The 19,876-nt window shown below is 51.2% G+C and overlaps 5 protein-coding genes across 5 annotated transcripts; 3 read left to right on the forward strand and 2 right to left on the reverse strand.

The window, feature by feature from the left end:
* Positions 1–4,660: 4,660 nt before the first annotated feature.
* K444DRAFT_168838 (G protein alpha subunit) lies at positions 4,661–6,142 on the reverse strand. Its single transcript, XM_024870717.1, has 5 exons — positions 5,900–6,142; positions 5,652–5,839; positions 5,421–5,578; positions 5,109–5,367; positions 4,661–5,061 (listed from the first exon to the last, which is right to left on the reverse strand). The coding sequence occupies exons 1-5, from the start codon at positions 6,009–6,011 to the stop codon at positions 4,717–4,719; spliced, it is 1,062 nt and encodes a 353-aa protein (XP_024743195.1). The 5' UTR covers positions 6,012–6,142; the 3' UTR covers positions 4,661–4,716.
* A 1,043-nt stretch (positions 6,143–7,185) lies between these two features.
* On the forward strand, positions 7,186–9,135 carry K444DRAFT_659463 (spermidine synthase-like protein). The gene is made up of 4 exons (XM_024886352.1): positions 7,186–7,398; positions 7,615–7,943; positions 7,995–8,235; positions 8,395–9,135. Exons 1-4 carry the CDS (start codon positions 7,368–7,370, stop codon positions 8,670–8,672), a joined length of 879 nt encoding a protein of 292 aa, XP_024743196.1. The 5' UTR covers positions 7,186–7,367; the 3' UTR covers positions 8,673–9,135.
* Positions 9,114–17,632, forward strand: K444DRAFT_659464 (uncharacterized protein; the record flags this gene model as incomplete). Its single annotated transcript, XM_024886353.1, has 7 exons — positions 9,114–9,468; positions 9,538–10,276; positions 10,371–10,493; positions 10,553–10,602; positions 10,994–16,188; positions 16,236–17,280; positions 17,316–17,632. Exons 1-7 carry the CDS (start codon positions 9,312–9,314, stop codon positions 17,630–17,632), a joined length of 7,626 nt encoding a protein of 2,541 aa, XP_024743197.1. The 5' UTR covers positions 9,114–9,311.
* Positions 17,633–17,701: 69 nt separating this feature from the next.
* K444DRAFT_168615 (uncharacterized protein) lies at positions 17,702–18,148 on the forward strand. The gene has a single exon (XM_024870716.1). It carries the CDS (start codon positions 17,750–17,752, stop codon positions 18,050–18,052), a length of 303 nt encoding a protein of 100 aa, XP_024743198.1. The 5' UTR covers positions 17,702–17,749; the 3' UTR covers positions 18,053–18,148.
* Positions 18,149–18,243: 95 nt separating this feature from the next.
* K444DRAFT_517665 (uncharacterized protein) lies at positions 18,244–19,332 on the reverse strand (the record flags this gene model as incomplete). The annotated part of the gene is made up of 3 exons (XM_024873796.1): positions 18,244–18,821; positions 18,948–19,143; positions 19,201–19,332. The coding sequence occupies 3 exons, from the start codon at positions 19,330–19,332 to the stop codon at positions 18,244–18,246; spliced, it is 906 nt and encodes a 301-aa protein (XP_024743199.1).
* Positions 19,333–19,876: the final 544 nt, after the last annotated feature.

Here is a 19,876-nt window from a genome sequence, read left to right on the forward strand (position 1 = left end):
CGGCAACACGAAATTGTACTACAGCTTGTCTTCGAGTGAAGAAAATAGGCTATGAGAGCTAGAAATGGGAAGACTTACCCGGTGCCCTAACCGCCGATGTAACGCCGTTTCTCTCGAGTAGTGAAGAGCGTATTATTATCCCTGTTGCAGTATTGAGTCTCGACTTATAGTTGCAAGCTCTGTTCCAGATTCCCAGGTTCGGACCAGCAAGTAAGTGGAACTTGGTTGGAGGATATTCGTTTCTGCGGTTCATGCCAACATCCGTGGCAATGACGATGGCCTGAGTAGGGTACGTGAATATGTCTGACTGCTCAACCGCAGTTACTCGCGGGAAACCAGGATTCCCAACGGTTTGATTTTGCCATATAATAACTGCTTCATTGGGGTGAACCCCAACACGTATATTTTGCGGTAGTGGCGGACCACCCCCGGGCATAAAGGCGGCCTTGGGAGGCATGTTTGATGTATTTGATATAGATTAAAATCCATTAATTTGAGCCTTAGCTTACACGAGCATGTAGGGAATGACATAAGGCCATTATATGGTCAAGGTTTCTTTGTTGTCCTGAAAACGGCTTCCGAGCATAATCATCATAGCCGAGTCAAAGAAGATAGCCTGAGATACAGCTGCACTTGAGATATTTTTCTGGATACTTTGTTCTCGAGCTCAACTACTCGGAATATAAAACCATTGCATTCATCACGATAACCTCTCCCGGGCTTTGTGGTCACCCCTTTATCACTACCCAACCCAACTCCATTGTTCCTGAACGGGACTGTCCAGTGGGAATGGTATAGATCACACCACCCGCAGTTTACGGTAGTGCGGCGATAGCTTCATCTATAGATTGTTAGCTTTTCAATGTACTAGAAGGGAGTTGAAACAATAAACTTACTAGGTAGACGTTCGGAGTCGAAATTAGCATGTTAAATGTCTCCAGAGTCGGCCTCAGAATGATTGTCTGTCTCCTCAGCAAAGGGATCTTCGGGTGTATCGTCGTCCATAATGGTAATGGCATTTCCTACATTGTCTCTCAAGGTTGAAGATGCTTTGGAAGGTGCAATCTGACGACGCTCACGCTCTTTGAGGTGCCAGCCTCTCGAGTGCTCAGTCTATGCAAATGTCAAGTCAGTAGTTGTTCAATTCGAGTTACAAAATGGCTTCTACTCCCAAACTTACTGTTCCACTGCTATTGCTGTTCGAAGGCTCATAGAAAGAGTTGTTGAAGAACATGTCGGAGATTGCTGAAAAGAGACTCCAATCGTCGTCCTCCAAAGGCGATCCATATCGGCGGCGGTCGCTTTCTTTCTGCTATTCTCTCCATGTCTCGTTCTGCCGCCTGCACAAATCCCTTTTCATCTACTTCCATGGCCCTCTTGTATCTTCCCCCTTGCTCCTGCAGTACCGAAAGCTTGGCGTAACGTCCAGTTTCCCAGTTATAAGCCACATCTCTCGGGAACCAGTTGGCAAGCGAATGGATCAATGTACGCTCTCGACCATCGGCCATGAAAGTATTACTCTTGAGGGGGACGGGGCCATGGTGAAACTCCTTGTGTACTTCCATGAAAGCCTTGCAAGTGAGACCCAGGCAAATAGAAGAGACCGGGTCGCCATCGAAGTGCTCTCCGATCATGCGGCGGAGTTCGGGAGGGAAACCGGCGAGGGATTTGCCAACTGTTGAACAAATGTCAGCCAACTGAAAGTGAAGCCATCAGCAGGTTGGGATCATGACCTGGCTCGACAACATCTGGGCCTGGCGCGGCCGACTTCTTCTTGGTTTTGCGGGACCAACCATTGCTTTTATTTCTGGGAGGCATCGCTATGCTACGAGAGGAAGTTTCTGGGTGATGAGACGTTTGTTCAGGAAGAAATCGCAAGATATCGATCAAGAATCGCGGGGAAAGAAGCGCAAAAGCGAAAACGGTGTGGCGTAAAAGAACCGAAGGCTCTGCAATCAACCTTGATCAACACCGAACACAAGTTCTGGAAGGAACTTGCAAGGTGTCGCAATGTTGTGCACGGAGTTGCGATTGTTGTTTTAAGATGGAGGAAGTGGATTAGCAGCAGAATTTATTGGGGAGTGCGCGAGACTATGAGAAAAATGTTGAAGCAAAATTTAAAGATTGCGATAGCCTTGTAGAAATTGAGATAACCGGGTGATTCGCGTCATGAAATCGACACCGTCCGGATTCACTCTAGGACATTGATAAGATAGATGCAATTCAGCTTGGCTTAAGGAGATGAATGGCAACAACACTTAAGTCATGCGCAACCCCCGAGTTATGCTTTGCTGTTAGAATGGATTGGGCTATTTGAGATGCTCAGCATGCTTGAGGTGGAAAGCTAGAATGCTCGTTTTGGTTATTTTTGTAAGGTATTTCAAGGAGGAGCACCATTGCTACACGAGCCCGCACTCTCTGAGCTTCCGAATATACATCTACTTTAGCAACTCATTATTATTATAAGTTTACAAATCTATGAGCCATAATTCTAGCTATTCATGTTTCCAGGGGGGAAATATCACCGTTCCAACTAACGCTTCCTCCCTTGGAGGGGGTTTTAGTTGTTCCCTACTATCGCTTAAGCTTATCCCTTACTATTAAGCTCTGCATATGCTCGTTTATTTAGCTAATCCCTACTATCGCTTCCGGAGGTGAGCTACCATCGTATTGCTTGACATGTCCTCGCTTATTTAAGCTATCCCTGTTATAGTTTAGTATATGCTCTCCTTATGCTAAAAAAACTTCCACACGAACCTTATTCAATGCAATTTAATATAAACAGATCCAATCATCTCAATCATTCTTCTCTTCCATCTCCGACCCCTTGAGAATTGCAGTTTCCTCTCATCTCAAGTCCCATTCTCATCCATCCTCAATTCCAAGACGTCAACAATCATAAAGGGGCTTTAGCGAACCATTTTAGCCGCCAACCTCTCCTCTCCACTCCTCACCGAAATAAAGACCACGCATTTCATCCTCGAATCAACTCCTGTCACTTCCCTTCATAACATAATTCAAACCACAATTATATCAAACTTCTCTCAAACAAGCAACATCTTCTACCCAATTCTTCAATTCACATCTCTTCAAAAATTCCCTCGAGGTGCAAGAGCTGCTCTTCTCTATAAGCAAGGTCTATCTCTCTCCATCCACCTCCCCTTCCCCTGCCCTTTCCCGGTCTCTTCCAAGACCACATCCGCAAAGCTCCCCCCCGGTGTCCGCACCCAGAAACCAGGCCCCCTCCCCACCCACGCAATGAAAAGCCCGTCCGTGCCCGGGGAACCACATCACCAATCCCCACAGCCACAAACCGCCACCAATCCTCACTCAATCTCCCATCTCAGCTCGTCGCGGTCAAAGCACCCTCTCCTTTCCCAGTCGGGCTCCTCAAACTCGGCATTCGGGCATACGGCAGTCCTGATTGCATCACTTCCCTTCCACACATTGCTTTTCCCCCGGAGGGCAAGCCGGAACGGGACGAGACGAGACGGGCTGCAAATGACGCTCGAACGGGGAAGGTCCAGCATTCCCCGGAAAAAGCACGCACGATAAGATGCCGCAATAAGGAAAGAAAAGAAGGAAAAAACAGATGGCAAAGAAGAGGTCCAGGCCCGAGTCCTCCAAAATGCCATTGTTCCTTGCTAGGTCGGATCGGGGTTTGGAAGCGAGAGGGAACATAGCATGATTTGCATGCATGGGACACAGTGTCACATTGGGAATGGAGTTCGGCATGCAACCTAACCTAACTTCATCCAACCCAGCGATCGCTGTCCACCGCGAGGCATTCGGGCTGTGCGACCGAGCGAGGTTAGGGAAACCCCCACGGTTGCATCATCAACAGCACCAGCGTCGTCATCACCATCATCCGTGCGCTCTGCCTTTCTTTCATCGAACTTCAACACCACGATGGGGATGAAGGAGACACGGAGTACCGGTCCAAAGGCAGGCGCTGGACCTTGGTTGGATGGATCGAAGGAATGAGTCAGGTGTTGTGGGGAGGAATGTGGAGACCAGATGACGATGATCCACATTCCAGATTTTCTAGAAGGATGCAGAAAGTACGGAGGTACTGAGTCAAGCGGCATACAACGGCAATGCAGACGAAGGCCGAGCGTGCATTCTTCCATGTAAATTTACAAGGAATGAAAGGTCTCAAAACGTTTGCATCCAATGCCATTGGTTTCTTTTAATGAATTTTTTACATTTCTGATTTGGATTCATTTCGGATTCATCTATCAACACGACGTTCGCATCACTAGCAGTAAGTCTGCTGAATGCGCTCATTCATTCCTCTAAGAACACTTGCCAGCCAAAGCAAATTACCATCCCCATGCAAGTGCAATTAGTAAGGCCCGTATGTACCGTATGGTAGGGCGGTTCATGAACGAGAAAAGGAAAAGGAAAGAACCCAAATGCCAGAACTGCGCTTGCTTGCTGGCGACCGCGCTTTGTCGTACGCCCGCAGCAGATGGACGCAAAAGCGCTCCGAGAATCAAATATGCTTCGTGATTGATTTTGATGTACAGGAAAAGGAAAGGGGATTTGTGACAATTGTGCGTTGTGTTGGATGGAGGTGTATTCGGGGCATGGGGGGTATCTGAGTCGTCGACGTCGTTATATTTGTGCGTGACATACAAAAGGCGAGCTGGCAGATCTGATCCGTTCTTCGATTCAATCCGTAAGGCTGGTATCTTCGTAACATCGGAAGGTCGATTAGAGGATCAGTTTCTGGAGATTTCGTTGGATGATCATGTCTTGGACCGAGGACATGGTGACTTTCAGAAGATCGGTATCCGTGGCATTGGTGAAATGCGAGTAGACTTCCCGGCCCGGACTTCGATTCAGAGCCACGAACTTGTCCATAAAGTATTTGCTTGTTTGTTCAGCGCTGCCGGTATCGCCATGGAAATCGGAGAAGCCGAATTTGGTGATTGGGCTTTGCTTGATCTTGACCTTGAATATGTCCATCTTATTCAGGAAAAGGATCAGAGCCGAATTTTTGAACCAATGGGAATTGGCAATCGACTCCCATAACATCAGAGCTTCCTGCATTTGATTCTGCAGAGGGTCAGCATTTATCTACCATTTTCAATCGCTCTACTTACGCCATCTTTATCCTCTGCCAAACATTGATCGTATCCACTGATTGCTACCAAGAACATCAAAGCGTTGACATTCTCGAAACAGTGAATCCACTTCTTTCTCTCCGATCGTTGTCCACCAACATCAAACATCCGATATTGTAAAGATCCCAAATCGAAAACGGTTTCAGTTATGCCAGTGGTACGGAGGCGTGCTCGAAGAACATCTTGGTCGGTAGGAACGAACTCTTTGCTAAACAATCGGTCGAGATCACCGAAGAAGCTGCTCGACTCGTTAGCTCTGTCACAATTACTTGCAGGTGGTGGAATCCCTACTAGCTCAAATTATCATGTAGTGCGAATTCGTTGCCTCTCTCAATCGCCTTTTGGATTCCAGGATCCTTCCACATGTCCCTAAAAGCTCGTAGATATTCGACGGGGACCGGTTCGTACGGCCGAAGGTCCTTTTCTTGCATGATGACTGGGAGATGGGCCTGCGATTGTGAACGTTAGCATAAGCTCGGCGCATCTGCCGGATGACTTGGGGGAGAAGGAGATTGTACGCACTGCGGTGTGTTCGTACTCGAAAGGGATGCGAAAGTCCTCCATAGCATCGATCGTCATCCGCAGGCCATCGAGAATGTTGTTGAAGATGATGACCCGCCATTCCTCCTTCTCGTTCTTTGAGAATCCATCCTTGGTATAGATCAATCGCATTTGCTTCAGTATCGTAGATTTGCCACTCTCTCCAGCTCCTGTATCTCGCGATTAGCCATATGTGCTTTGGTATTGACGTTGGCGACCGAGATGCATACCCAATAGCAAGAGTTTCACGACCTTCTGCATTACCTTCTCATCCCGATGAATGAGCGCATCGATCTCCCGACTCCTCTTGGCCTCAACATCTTCCCGGGCGCCGAAACACATGGTGAATTTGGTCGTGGTGCAGTTGCGATGGGGGTACGAAGAATCTCATCGGCGCCGCATCAGCAACGATAGCGAAGTTTCTGTCGTGTGTGAATATGCTTTTGGAAGGAGCTCAAAACCCGGCGGTGCCAAGGCAACTCGTATCAGTTTTGGGAGGGGTGCATGCAGGAATAAAGGGGATTCGGGCGTATGCCTGTCGAGATCGAATTGTAAGAGGGTCTGCAGCGCACTGACGGCAAAAGGCGACCAGCTGTCGGTGAAAGATGGGATTGCGGCGGAGTCGGTTTAGACCGTCGAAGAGCAGAGATTGTACAAGTATGCAAAGGGTTTTGGGTGTTCGAGGAAGGGAAGGAGCTTCGGAGGAATCGTATCGAGGTAACACGAAACAGCACTGCAGCTGCTTATCGGACGGTGGTACTGTGCGTGTGCGAGGGCTTACTGTAGACGGAATGGAATACCTCTGCCATTTACTGTACGGTACCTGCGCGTGTGCTTGGGGGAGGTACAGTCAGAATTTGGCGTCGGCTTGTCCTGTCGCAGGTACGAAGCCGTCAAGAGTGGAGGTCGGTCGTCTTGCTCGGGGACTCGAGGGAGGATAGATGATGGATGGACGGACGGATGGCAGCGGGAGCAGAGCCCAGCCAAAACGATTCCAGGGACGGCGGGGGGGGGTCTGGCCTCGGGAAGCGGTAACCTTAATAGGAGCAAGGCCGAATTAGCGGAGTGAGAGAGCCAGGGAGGTTTCAAGGAGGAAGAAACACGCGAGCTGGCGCTGATAGGCGTTCAGGATGTTGACGTTTGCCCTACTCCGTACGGAGTAGTAAAGCACTATCAGTAGTGGGAGAGAACTGGTAGAAAGCCGGGTCAGCAAGGCCTCGGTGGTTGGCGCGCCAGGCTGGCTGGCTTGGCTGGATAACGGGCGGGCGTGGCAGCGATTTGCAGTTGGTCGATCGACTGCGCCGGGATGTTTCTGGCGTATGGTGTTGGGGGTGGGTGTTGGTGTTGGTTTTGCTTTTTGCTTGTGGCGGGGGTGCCGAGCTCGCTGGTCTGATTGATCATGCCATTGGGCGAGGACCGCGGGCGGTGGTGTTGGACAGCGACGCTGAGTGGGCAGGCAAGCAAGCAAGCAAAAAAAATATTTCTGCGCGGTTTTCCCCTCCACTAGCTCCAACGTCACTTCTTTTGCTTTGGCTTCACGATCCCTCGCTGCTTCTTTCTCTCCATCCTTTCTTCACTTCAATTGTACAATACCATTGGCCATTCTGCTCCCTCTCGCAACCACAGCAGCACAGCATTGCACAGCTCAGCACAGCACCGGAGCCCTTCCGTAGCCCCACTGTCTCAGCAATCGTCAATATGTCTGAGATTACTCACCCCACCATCAAGGGTACGTGAATACCTCGCATTTCTTTTTCCACTATTGAAGCACGATGGAACTCACTGCGCCTCTTCGCCCTCATGTTGGCTATGCAGAGCGTCACAATTCTACCAGAAACTGTTTCTACAATCCTCCAGCTCGCATGTGCAGAATCAAGCTTCAAGATTTTATCCGAGACTGTGTTTCACCACGGCAATTGGGGCTAACAGACATGCTTTCCTATAGATGGCTGGTTCCGCGAGATCTCCGACATGTGGCCTGGCCAAGCAATGACCCTCAAAGTCAAGAATGTCCTCCACCACGAGAAGAGCAAGTACCAGGACGTGCTCATCTTCGAATCCACCGACTACGGCACCGTCCTGGTTTTGGACAATGTCATCCAATGCACCGAGCGGGACGAGTTCGCATACCAGGAGATGATTACTCATTTGGCAATGAACTCCCACCCAGATCCCAAGAAGGTCTTGGTAATTGGTGGTGGTGATGGCGGCGTTCTGCGGGAGGTCATCAAACATGATTGCATTGAGGAGGCGGTCTTGTGCGATATCGATGAGGTATGTGGCTGTCAAGAGCGCCATTGTGGCTCCCAGCTGAGCCGTCTGTAGGCCGTTATCCGCCTCTCGAAGAAATACCTCCCTGGCATGGCCATCAGCTACCAGCACCCCAAGGTCAAGGTCCACGTGGGAGACGGCTTCAAATTTCTGGACGACTACAAGAACGAATTCGATGTTATCATTACCGATTCGTCTGATCCAGAGGGGCCAGCAGAGAGCTTGTTCCAGAAGCCATACTTTGAATTACTCTTCGGAGCTCTCAAGGAAGGCGGAGTTATCACCACACAAGGTTGTACGTCTCCTACGTTCGCGTGGTTTTCATGTATTCTGTCGACATCCTGTCTCTGGTTCTTTCTCTTTCTCTTGATCCTTGGCCGATGTTCAAATACGCTTTATGCTCTTCAATCCTCTCTCTCCACTCAAGAACAGACCAGGCTAATTTGCTACTCAGCTGAGAACCAATGGCTGCACCTCCCACTGATCACCAAGTTGAAGAAGGACTGCAAGGAGGTCTTCCCAACCGTTGAATACGCATATACCACCATCCCCACCTACCCATCTGGTCAAATCGGCTTCATGGTCTGCTGCAAGGATGCCAGCCGTGATGTTAGCAAGCCGCTGCGCAAGTGGACTCCTGAGGAGGAGGATAAGCTTTGCCGATACTACAATGCCAAGATCCACGAGGCCAGCTTCATTCTGCCAACCTTTGCTCGCGTTGCTCTTCAGTAGAGAGGGAGTTGAGTGGGGGAGTGGTGGGGATTGGTGGGCAAGGAGAGACATTTGCTGGGCTGCTATGATACCATGATGACAGGAGAGACGAGGTCCTGATGACATAAAAGTGCTTTTGGCGTTGCTCATCCGTACTGGGAATCCAAGAAATCACTAGACCTGCATTACACTGCAGATATTGCGAAGTACTCCATAAATACATTGCATTCACTTCTTCTCGTTCTTTGGAACTTCTCGGGTCAGAATAGAGTTCGAACCGCTTGTCTTTCAACTTGTCATCATGACCAAGAGCTTGGAAACTTTCTTCCAAGTCCACAGATCGCATTTGCAATACTAATTGAGGCCGGGCTATCGCTCGCTAAATACGCAAAACCAGGCAATCAGGTTACACAGAGACAATCTGATACAGCGGCAGCAACATCATCTCTGCCACGTTGTACCCCTGACCACATCGGTATTTGCCTCAATCTGGATCTCGATCGGATCTTCGGCACGGGAAATCCCATCCTCGGCCTCGGAAGGGGTTTGCCGAAGCCTTAGAGGCGGTGCCGCCACGAGGGCCACCTCGGGCCGAACCCCCCACCTTTCACCAGCTCGCTAATTGACGACGACGGGGACGAGAAAACACACCGAAAAAGCATGTTCAGAACACTGCACCTGCGCACACTTCGCCAGTTTCTGACTCCGAGAAGATTCAAGTATCGTGAGGTACATAGAGGCAGAGGCAGAGGCATTGCAAATATGGTGGGACTGCTGAAGAAACCAGTTAAGATTGCATTGGTGCAGCTAGCAAGTGGTTCGTCCTCCCCTCCCCCCTTCCCTCCCTCCCTCAACCCCACTAACCATCTCCCTTTCCGCGATACAGGAGAAGACAAACCCGCCAACCTCACGCACGCCCGCGCCAAAGTCCTCGAAGCCTCGGAAGCCGGCGCGCAAATAGTCGTGCTTCCAGAATGTTTCAACTCGCCCTACGGCACCTCCTTCTTCCCTACGTACGCCGAGACGCTCCTCCCATCCCCGCCTACGAAAGAACAGAGTCCGAGTTTCCATGCGCTGAGCGGGATGGCTAAAGACGCGGGTGTGTACTTGATCGGCGGCTCGATCCCCGAGCGAGCGCCCACGAGCCAGGAGGACGGGGAGGACGGAGCGAAGTTGTACAACACGAGCTTGACGTTTGGCAGGAAAGGAGAGTTGCTAGCGACGCATAGGAAGGTACATCTTTTTGACATCGATATACCCGGCGGGATCACGTTTCGAGAGAGCGAGGTCCTGTCTCCGGGGAACAAGGTCACGATTGTGGAGTTGGAGGAGTTCGGCAAGGTGGGGGTAGCGATTTGCTATGATGTGCGCTTCCCGGAGTTGGCCATGGTTGCGAGTAGGAAGGGAGCTTTTGCGCTGGTTTACCCCGGGGCATTTAATACCACGACGGGGCCGCTGCATTGGCGATTGCTAGGCCAGGGACGCGCGGTCGATAATCAGGTTTATGTGGCGATGTGTTCCCCTGCGAGAGATGAGAGTGCGGGGTATAAGGCCTGGGGACATAGTTTGGTGGCGGACCCGATGGGAAAGGTTATGGGCGAGGCGGGGGAGGGGGAGGAGATTATGTAGGTTTTGTCTTTCCTCGTTGCTTGGGGGAACTGTTGTGAAGTTTGGGTGAGGGGCTGGAGCTTGGCGGATTGAACTAACTTGAGATGATAGATATGCGGAGTTGAGTGGAGAGGAGATCGAGAAGACGAGGAAGGGAATTCCGGTTTATAGTCAGAGGAGATTTGAGGTTTATCCGGATGTTAGTGGGGGGAAGGTGAAGTATGAGGAAGATCCGTGAGTGAACCCCGGCTTGGGACCACAGATTTTAAGCGTTATGAGGACGCTGGTCAAAGGCTGGGTGGAGGACGGTGGGAGTATCAGATGAAAGTCGTGGCTCAATGGGGTACGAGCGAAATTTGCTGGGACTGCTCATGTCCATATAGACATTGCATCAATTGCAGGATAGAGGTATAGTATTATACGAAGACGATTTTGGGAACTCTTCGTTGGAGATATTTGGGGCCAGGTGATCATGGTGGCACCTTCCTCACTCTGCACTCCTAAGTCTTGACATCGGTGGACTTGATGACCCAGTGGTTCCTTCCTTCGTTATCTATGTTTGACATCTCAACGTTTCTACCCCGAAAATTGTTTCTCTATCCCCACCTCTGCACCGTTCTATAACCAACCCAAGTCACTCGTTTGATCAAATTCCCTTCTTTGTCCAGTGGACCGTTCTGCTGGCATTCATACCTATTACCCTTACTTCTATTAATACGATTCGATGAATGCAGAGGTTGATGGGCCAGTTGGAGTGACTTCGTCGCGACGACGAGGCTCAACAATCGGCAGCACCGGGCTGGATTATTCAAGCTGCCATCGCGTGGACGAAGACATCATCTCCCGCATCCGCTCCCTCCTCCTATCACGAAACGAGCATCGCCCTCCAAGAACGCCATGCCCATCTGACGAACACAATCACCGCTGCTCCGAGCTCGAAGATACAGTTGGCGGATTCGATTTCAGCACGGCGCAAAGCGTTGCGAAGATTGCACGTCAAGAGGCTGGTCGGCTGAGTACTCCAGATATCGGAAAAGTCTCTGCGACAAGTATCGAAATGGAACCTCGAAAGACGCCTCGAGCGAGTCTACCGAGCATCAAATTCTCAGCACCGCGTTTGCGCAGCTCCAGCTCTGCGAATGATCTAAAGGTTCACGTCGACATTGAAGACACTACACAATCTCACACGACTGTGAAGTCCGACCCGGATTTTCCCAGCGAAAAGAAACCCCGGTTCAAACTACCTAAATTAGTTTTACAAGACAAGAGGAGAGTGATCAGAAAGGTCAAATCGTGCATGGACATCGATCCGCCGATTCCTGAAGACGATGCTAAGATCCACGAGACCGAACTCCTCTGCTGCCCTCCCTGCGATCCGAATGATGTCCCAAAGTCAAAATACACCACAAACTACCCGCGATGGCCTGGTGGAACGGTTCGAGCAGTGCCAGGCGACCTTGCCTGCTTTCTTGCAGGTTGTCCTCCGAGTCACCTCGAATGCAGGAAGCACCACCGCCGTCAGAATCCACAACACTCTATACATGATCGTCGACTCGCAGAGGATTTCAAGGGTGTTGCCGACGGCATCGCACAAGACATTGCCAGACTGGGTCATTCTTTGAAGGATGTCAAAGTGTGGTCCAAAGATCACCCTGGTGCACAGCAAATCCCGAAGCCAAATGTTGAGGGTCAAGGTGGTCGTTTTGGCAGTGACGGAGGGAAGGGGGCACCAGCGATATCTGTGAAGCCTCCAACCAGTACTTCTGAAGAGGCCTCAGAGCCAGAGATATGTAGCAGCGTTACCTTGACCTCCGATGCATTTCCTCACGCCTCCCAATCCATGGAACTCGTTGCCAACGAGACTGCACCTCATCGTTTCTCTACAACTGTCTCTACAAATTTTAGCTTGCCAGGATACAAGTCTAGACGTGGCTCTCAACTCAGCCCCCGCCCTTCCAAGCAGGAACCAAGACGCCCTCCCCCACCAATCGATACGAGCCCCATACGTACAGTCACATTTTCACCACCAGGTCGGACGTCCTCTAACATATCTCCTAAAAATTCCATGCCCACGAAGGAATCCGAGATACCGCTAGCATCGAGGTCAAAGCCCGAGTCGAAACCGCCCTCGATTCTCTCTGGTGGTTCAAGACGGTCAGCTTCAGCTCGACATGCTTTGCTAAAACCCTCTGTAACGGAGGCTCAACCAGTTGATACTGGTCTGCCCATACCTCCGGTACTCTCACCAATCTCTACTATTCCAGAGCAAGCGTTTCCGGAGTTGCCTGATTATTACCAAACATCGGAGGGTGTTTCAGTTACGGACTTTGGCAAAGGAAGAAAAGAAGCAGATATGGTTTTAAGTGTGCATGCTGCAAACTCCCCGCCACCGAAAGAAACTGGGCTTGAGGTCTCCAAACCTTGGAAGGCCACACTTGGTGATGTTCAAGCCACGACGGCTCCCCCGGTTGTCGGGCATGTGGCCAGTGCCCGAAATGCAGAGGATCTTCTGCAGGGTGTCCGAAGTAGCGCAGAAGGAGCACGTGTGGATGCACAACCTCTTCCCGTACGCCCTCAGTCTCCTCCACCCACCATCGTCAAAGCCAAGGCAGCTGTTGATCCTCCACAGACCATCGCAAAATCTTCTCAGTCTCCACCTCCGGACAATAATCGCGCGTTGGCAACGGAAGCACTCGCTGCGGTATCTCAGAGCGATTCATTGAACGCGGCTTACTGGGGTTCCATTCCGACAATCAGGGAAACCGTCCAGGATGTAGTCCAAGTTGCTGTGCGCAATGCCGTCAAGACTACCGTGCCGCCAGGAATTGAGAAGGACAAAGCTTCAGATGCATATCGAAGAGTGGTTGCCAGGTCTTTGGCTGAGGCAGCGAAGAGTGCGGACGATTATTTGCGCCGTGCTTCTCTCTGGAATGAACCACCTTCCTCAATACGAGGATCGGAGTCGACTGTGATACGTGGGCCTGGGGAACAGGTGGATGATTTGTTATCAAATATTGGAGATCCTCCAGCCGAAACGATGCGCCGGATGAGCGTTACTCCAAAAGAGTATGTTGAAACGTACGGCAATGGGCTGCAGAATCTTGCCTTATCGGTCGACGAAATGGATACTGTGCCTCTTGTCACAGCTGACAAGCCGAAGACCCGGAAGAAACGCCCCAGACCTTTTAGAAATGGAGTTCGGTTTGGATACGATGCAATTCCTACACGTGATTCATCAAAGAATCATGTTCTTAGCACGAAGACATCGACTACGAACATGTCGTCAAACCTCTCCCGCAAACGATCTTTCGAACGGCTGGTAACCAGAGTCCAACTTCGTTCCATATCCTCTGAGGTGTCATTGAAGCAAGACAGAGCTGGAGAGAAACTTCTTCTCTCATCGAAAGGACTTGATCGACGCAACGATCGTAGCTCTGCGAGTTCGGAACAGATCAACGGTCGTCAAAATACTGTCCACTGGCTCAAGGGACTTCTCTTGGGCAATGATGTTTATGAGACTCGATTTACTGCTTTGCCTCCACGGGCTCTACGAGGCCCCTCAAGGTCGCAGACTGCTCCAGTGAAACCCGCCGCTGAATTATACCTCGAAGCCAACCCCAAGTCCGAAGAAGCAGATCGACGGCTTGTGAAAGGCAAACGTGATGAAAGAGCCGACCCATCGGAAAACTTTACGAGGACGATAAACGATCTGGAGAATTTGATGAACGAGGCTCTGATCATCGCACGACAAGCCACCGATGCTCAAGATGCTGAATATGCACCAGCAGTTCTTGGTAATGCAGCCAAAGTCCTGAAAACCGGACGAGACCGCTACCAGGCGAAGCTGTCTGGTATTCTTGACTCCGAGGAAGCTCCAAGCATGCATGAAAGTCTACGGAGTTATTCCGATTCAGACATATCTTACCACCCTGACGATCCAGACCTCTATGTGCAGCCGTTAAAGGAACCTGGCAAGGGTCTTACCTTATCCCTCCAGACACCACCGAAGAAGTCAGCTGGTTGGCCTCCCACAGGTCGCGTAAAAACACCTTATCCCCCTGGATCTATGCCACCTTATAACAACTCAAAGTCTCCTCCTGACGAAGGCGCCGATTATCTTACTGCAGCTGATCCCCGGTCCTGGCCCACCGAGACCGAGCTCGAAGAGCCGCGGAAGATAGACAAACCAGTTGAACCTGGCACCACCCTGGGCGAGGATGAATTCTTGGATGAGACCATTCCCGAATTTAGGAATCCTGAACCTTTCAGTACCCCAATAAGTCGGGAAGGAACGCAGCGGAAAAGCTCTGCGAGATCACCAAAGCGACTGAGTCCGACCAGACAGACTCGCACTGAGCCTCAACCAGATCTCAGTGGGTTTCAGGACATCCCTCTACCAAAGATCACACCTCGGAATACCGCCCCATCTCGTAGATGTGTCCAGGATGCGCATTCGGAAGAAGAGTATCAAGCTGTCAAGACTAAACTTGCCTCGAAATCTGTACCCAACAAGCAAGAGGTACGTGATTACATAAAGGCAAATCGGAATGTGCCCATCCAGCCTCGAACAAGCTCTCAGAATTTGAGGCAGCAGGCTGAGAAAGCACAGGGCCGAAATTTATTGACTCTAAAAAATGGCAAGACAGCCCAGACAGGCGGGACTTTTGATTGGCAAGACATTGACATGGAAAATATGCCACTTGTCAATGAGGACGATGACGAGGAATCTCCTCCAGAACAAGGGCAGCAACCTGCCGCGCCTGCACAGCCCGACTGCGGTCAAAGCTTTGATGGTTCTCAAGTCACCGAAGAGGTTGATTTCAATGTCGGGTTTGGAGTTCGACAAAGAGGCGGCGGTGAGCCGAGCCGCAGTGGGCCAGGAGTGGAGCTGCAAGACGACCCCGATCGCAACCTGCCTCAAACAAGCAAATCAAGGAAACGTCAGGCCTTCAGTCTTCGGGGGAAGAATCACGTCAGCTTGAATGAACATCATCACAAAGGATTCAGCCTTGCACGATCGCACAAGAGGCAATCCATCGCTCGGGACTGGTCACCCGGACGGAAACGATTTGTTGCTTCAGTTGCTTGTTTTAGTACTGCCCTGATTGGCATTCTTGTCGGAATATATGCTGGAGAAACGCCGGCTATTCAGTATTATATCGTCGATTTCCACCACTACACCGTCCTCGGCAATGTGTTCTTCTTCATTGGTCTTGCCGTTCCAACATTATTCTTCTGGCCTTTGCCTCTTCTTCATGGACGGAAGCCGTATATCCTCGGCTCAATGTCTCTTGCTATGCCGCTCTTGTTTCCGCAAGCGCTTGCGGTCGGTTCGTTCAGATCTCCTTATGTGTCTATTTATCGAGTCGGACTCCTTCTTTCCCGTGCCGCCATGGGCTTCTGTCTGGGCTTCGCAAACATGAATTTCAAATCAATGCTCACGGATCTGTTCGGCGCTTCACTTCAGAGCACCAACCCTCACCAAGAACATGTCGATGAGTTCGATGTTAGGCGCCATGGTGGAGGAATGGGTGTCTGGCTTGGCCTCTGGACTTGGTCTGCCCTCGGCTCAATCGGTCTTGGTTTCTTGATTGGTGCTGCCATCGTGAACCACTTGCCTCCAGCCTACGGCTTCTACGTCAGTATTATCATCATTGCATTCGTTATGCTTCTCAATGTCCTTTGTCCAGAGGTTAGACGGTCTGCTTTCAGAAGATCCGTTGCTGAAGTCGTCAATGGGCCGGAAGTGTCTCGCAGATTGGCTCGAGGTGAGGTGAAGATGCATCTGGTTCAAAGTGGCCCCAAGTGGTGGGGTGAGGAATTTCACTACGGTGTTATGCTTTCCTTGAAGATGCTTCGGCAGCCCGGTTTCATGGTCATGGCCGTGTATGTCGCGTGGATTTATGGGCAGATGGTGTTGAACATTCTGGTATGTGTTCATCTCCATTCACATGCAGTTATGCTGACTCGTAATAGCTACTCGGTGCTTTGATGTCAAAGGACTACAAGTTCACATCACCTCGAGTTGGAGCCAGCGTCATGGCGATCCCAATTGGTGCGTTCTGCGCAATTCCATTCCAGAAAGCATCTCTCTTCAGTCGATCCCATCAATCTGGTCCTCCAAACGATGACCAAACTTTTCAAAAGAAGGTTTCTTGGACCTCGCACATGGTTCGACGTGCCATATTCATCTTGGTTCTTCCCTTCGCTGGTCTGGGATATACCCTCTCGGCGAGCGGTCCCCCGGTGCCATTCATCATTCCAATATTGTTTGCTGGACTGATTGGCTTTCTCTCCAATCTTGCTATGGCCGAATGCCATGGTATCATCATGGAAACATTTGATACCTCAGATCTGCAGCCTGGAATGACTGGTCGCCCACGTGGCTCTTCGGGCGACAAGACAGCAAGCAAACGTACGAATTACTCATCGTTTCCTCGTGTTTGTTCAGCGTTTGGTATCACGCAAGGGCTCGGCTATCTGATCGCTTCTGCAGCTTCTGGTGCTGGTGGTGTCCTATCAAGACATCTGGGCCAACAAGCAGCTTGCGGTGTTATGGCTGGTGTTCTGCTCATCCTTTCGCTTATGCTTCTTGCGGTTCTCGTCCGTTTCACAGAGGTCCAAATCATCCCCGACTCGAAGAAAGCGGAAATGGACCGATACCACAATGCCCGCCGGGCCTCCCAGCTTCGCGCTCAAGAGGGCCTCGAGGAAGATGAACCCTGGCGTCCTGTCATCATCGGCAATCCACACCACCACACTCGCCGAATGTGCCTTCTCGAACTCGGCAGCATGTCCCGCTTCAGCGAGATTCGCTTAAAGAACAAGCTCGTCGACGAGAAGAGTCTCGAAGCCAAACATCCCAATCGTGCGGCTCTTGGAGCTTTCGAGGATAAGATCAAAGAGAAGGAAGTAGAGATTGTCCGTCATGTCAAGGGGAGCTTGAGTCGCGCTAGCTCGAAGGGTTCTCGGAGGAGTAATCTCGGTGCTGTTCCTGAGCAGGGTGATCTCGGCGGCCATCGTGAGATGCTTGATTCACGAGGCAATTCGGGAAAGGGGGTTGGCCGAGGGAAGGGCAGCAAAGGGAGGAATTTGAGCAAGATTCAGGACGTGGGGTGATGAATAGTGCTAAGACTTTGACTTTCGCCCACGGTGGTGAGACTGGGGAGCAGAATTGTCAAATGGCGGGAGGCAGAAACGATGGTGGCGGATCGATGAGGAAGAAGGAGCCTGGCAAATGGGTTGCTGGTGTGCTACTTATTGGTATGGACTTTGTCTGGAAGTGGGCGGGGGCGAGGGGCGGGTTGCAGGAGACTAGGGATGTTGGTGAAGGGTGGGAGGGGTGGTATTGGAGGAGTAGTGTTTGGAGTTGATCAGTCGGTGAGATAGGTAGATTGTAGAAATCGCTGGTGAACAATGGATATCAAGAATCAGTAATATAAATTGAGTATCTCGACTTCATTCGTGGAAATTGTGTGGAGTGTGATGCGATGCATACTTCAGATCCCCAAGAGAGCACCTATCAATCCCAATCGAGCGCCGTATTATCCCGAGTGCCCACCAGGATGCAAAGATTGCACCTTCCTTCTTCAGATACTTTGTCGAGTATCAGGAAGCCGGCAGTGGCCTCACGCAACGTCTGTCTGGTCTTTGAAGAACTCCTTCTCTTTCAATTGCCCTGCGTCCAAAGAACACATCTGGTGGTCGTCTTCTCAGACTGCATAAAGACAGAAGTTCCATCGAGTTCCTTTTATGCAGCTGGGATGAGAAGAGCATCCTCTCCACACTATTGACGAATCTTGGTCATTGCGGCCTTGACTTAGCATTGGCTAGGGACTTGGACTTCGATCACAGTTCAGATCCAGTGTCCCCTTTATACTTCGCCGGCGGTGCGGCGTGTAGACAGCTCCCTCAATCAGGCCATGAACCTCGTCCCCGGCCTTTCAGTAGTCATAATAGCCATCCATAACAACTCATAGCTGCCTCATTTCACATCCACCTCAGAACGCGCAAACCCGCCTCCCTGTTCCCACTCCGCCTCCAGCGCCCTCTCTTGCTCCCCCGCTTCGTACTCTCTCCTCAAAGCCCGTAGCCCGCCCATAACGCCCGGTTTACTCTTCTCGGCGCGTCTCCTCTGTCGATTTTGAAAGTAAAACCCCGCATTCCTGGCTGTGCTTCCCTCATTTTCCAGGCTATCTCCACCAAATTCCCCTCCCATGTATGATTCTAATTCGCGCCTCGAGTATCCTTCTATCCCTTCCATATCTTCCTCCATATCTCCCTCCATCCCTCCCTCCATCTCGCCATCTTTATCCCCGCTAGCTGGCTCGTCGGGGCGGAGATCATGGAACCCCATCTTCCCGGACCGACTATCGGTCTCCCAATCCAGCAGCCCGGAGGTCATGATTGAAGACGGTACGTTCTGGGTTAAGGAGGAGGCGATATAGGAGGAGTTGGTGGGGATGGGGGTGTAGGGTCCGTGCAGCGGGTTGTGGAGGGGCGAGCGCAGGTAAAGTGTGTGCGAGAAGTAGGAGGGGTATGCCATTAGTTGGTAGGGCTGTTCTTGGGGTTTAGGGTCGAGCGAGGGTGTGGGGGAGGGGGCGGTTTGTTGATCTTTTTCGCTTTCATTGGTGGTTTGTTGGTTCGTGGATGGAGAAGATTGGGACTCGTCTGTAGGGGGGTCGGGACCAGACGGTGTTGAGGTATTGGTCGGAGGGGAAGCTTGTGGTTGGGGCGCGTATTCGAGAGGCGGAGAAAAGGAAGAAGGATTCGGGCTCAAGATTAATCGGTAGCGGACAGGAGACGCATTTACCAGGTCTCGTGCGGCGGACTCGGAGGCGAAGAGCACGAGGAAGGTGTTTGGGGTTGGGCTGCGGGGGCTGTACTGTCGATTGGCTTTTGTGAGTAGAAGAATTGAGATTTGTGGGGGAGGGGGAAGTACTTTGTATGATTTGAACATGGTCACTTCGCCGAAGCGCTCCATCACTCGTAGGACTTCGCGCCGTTCGGCAAAAGTGCGTGCGGAGGGATGCAGCTTGAGGAAAACTGTGCGGGCGGAGAGGGAGGAGGCCATTGTGGTGGGCATTATCGGGGAATCATGGTTGGTGATAGGAAGAGCGGGATCAGACGAAGTCAAGTTGAGATGGAAATGATACGGCAGTCGGTTCATGCCGGAAGCGAGCTCGCTTGAATTTGGTGACGAAAAAAAGGGGCGTCAGGGGGGCGATTCGCGAATGCGCGAAGCAGCGGAGGCAGAATTAGGGGCCTCTTTCACCGAGACTTCCTCAAAGATCATCTGGGGTCAATTCTGCCACTGAGATTCAAGCTCAAGCAGCCTAGCTGATGTGAGTGCTTTCTCCGCGGGAGGCTTGTCCTCATCTTCCGTACGCGTCACGACCGTTGACCGTGTGGAAGGTGGTAATTAAGGCCGAGCGGGCCGCAGAGACAACCGCTCATGGAAGCTCTGCACCTCGGATAGGCGTAGCAGCTTCGGAGCACAAATATTATAGGGTGAACTAGCAAATTGAAAGAGGAGGTGACACGGGTGAAGCGGACGAGAGAATGGTTGCAGGGGCTGCAGGCATTCGATGCGTGGGAAGAGGAATGGAGAGAGATAA

Source organism: Hyaloscypha bicolor (genome assembly GCF_002865645.1).
Source record: "Hyaloscypha bicolor E unplaced genomic scaffold K444scaffold_15, whole genome shotgun sequence".
In the NCBI taxonomy this organism is placed as follows: domain Eukaryota; kingdom Fungi; phylum Ascomycota; class Leotiomycetes; order Helotiales; family Hyaloscyphaceae; genus Hyaloscypha; species Hyaloscypha bicolor.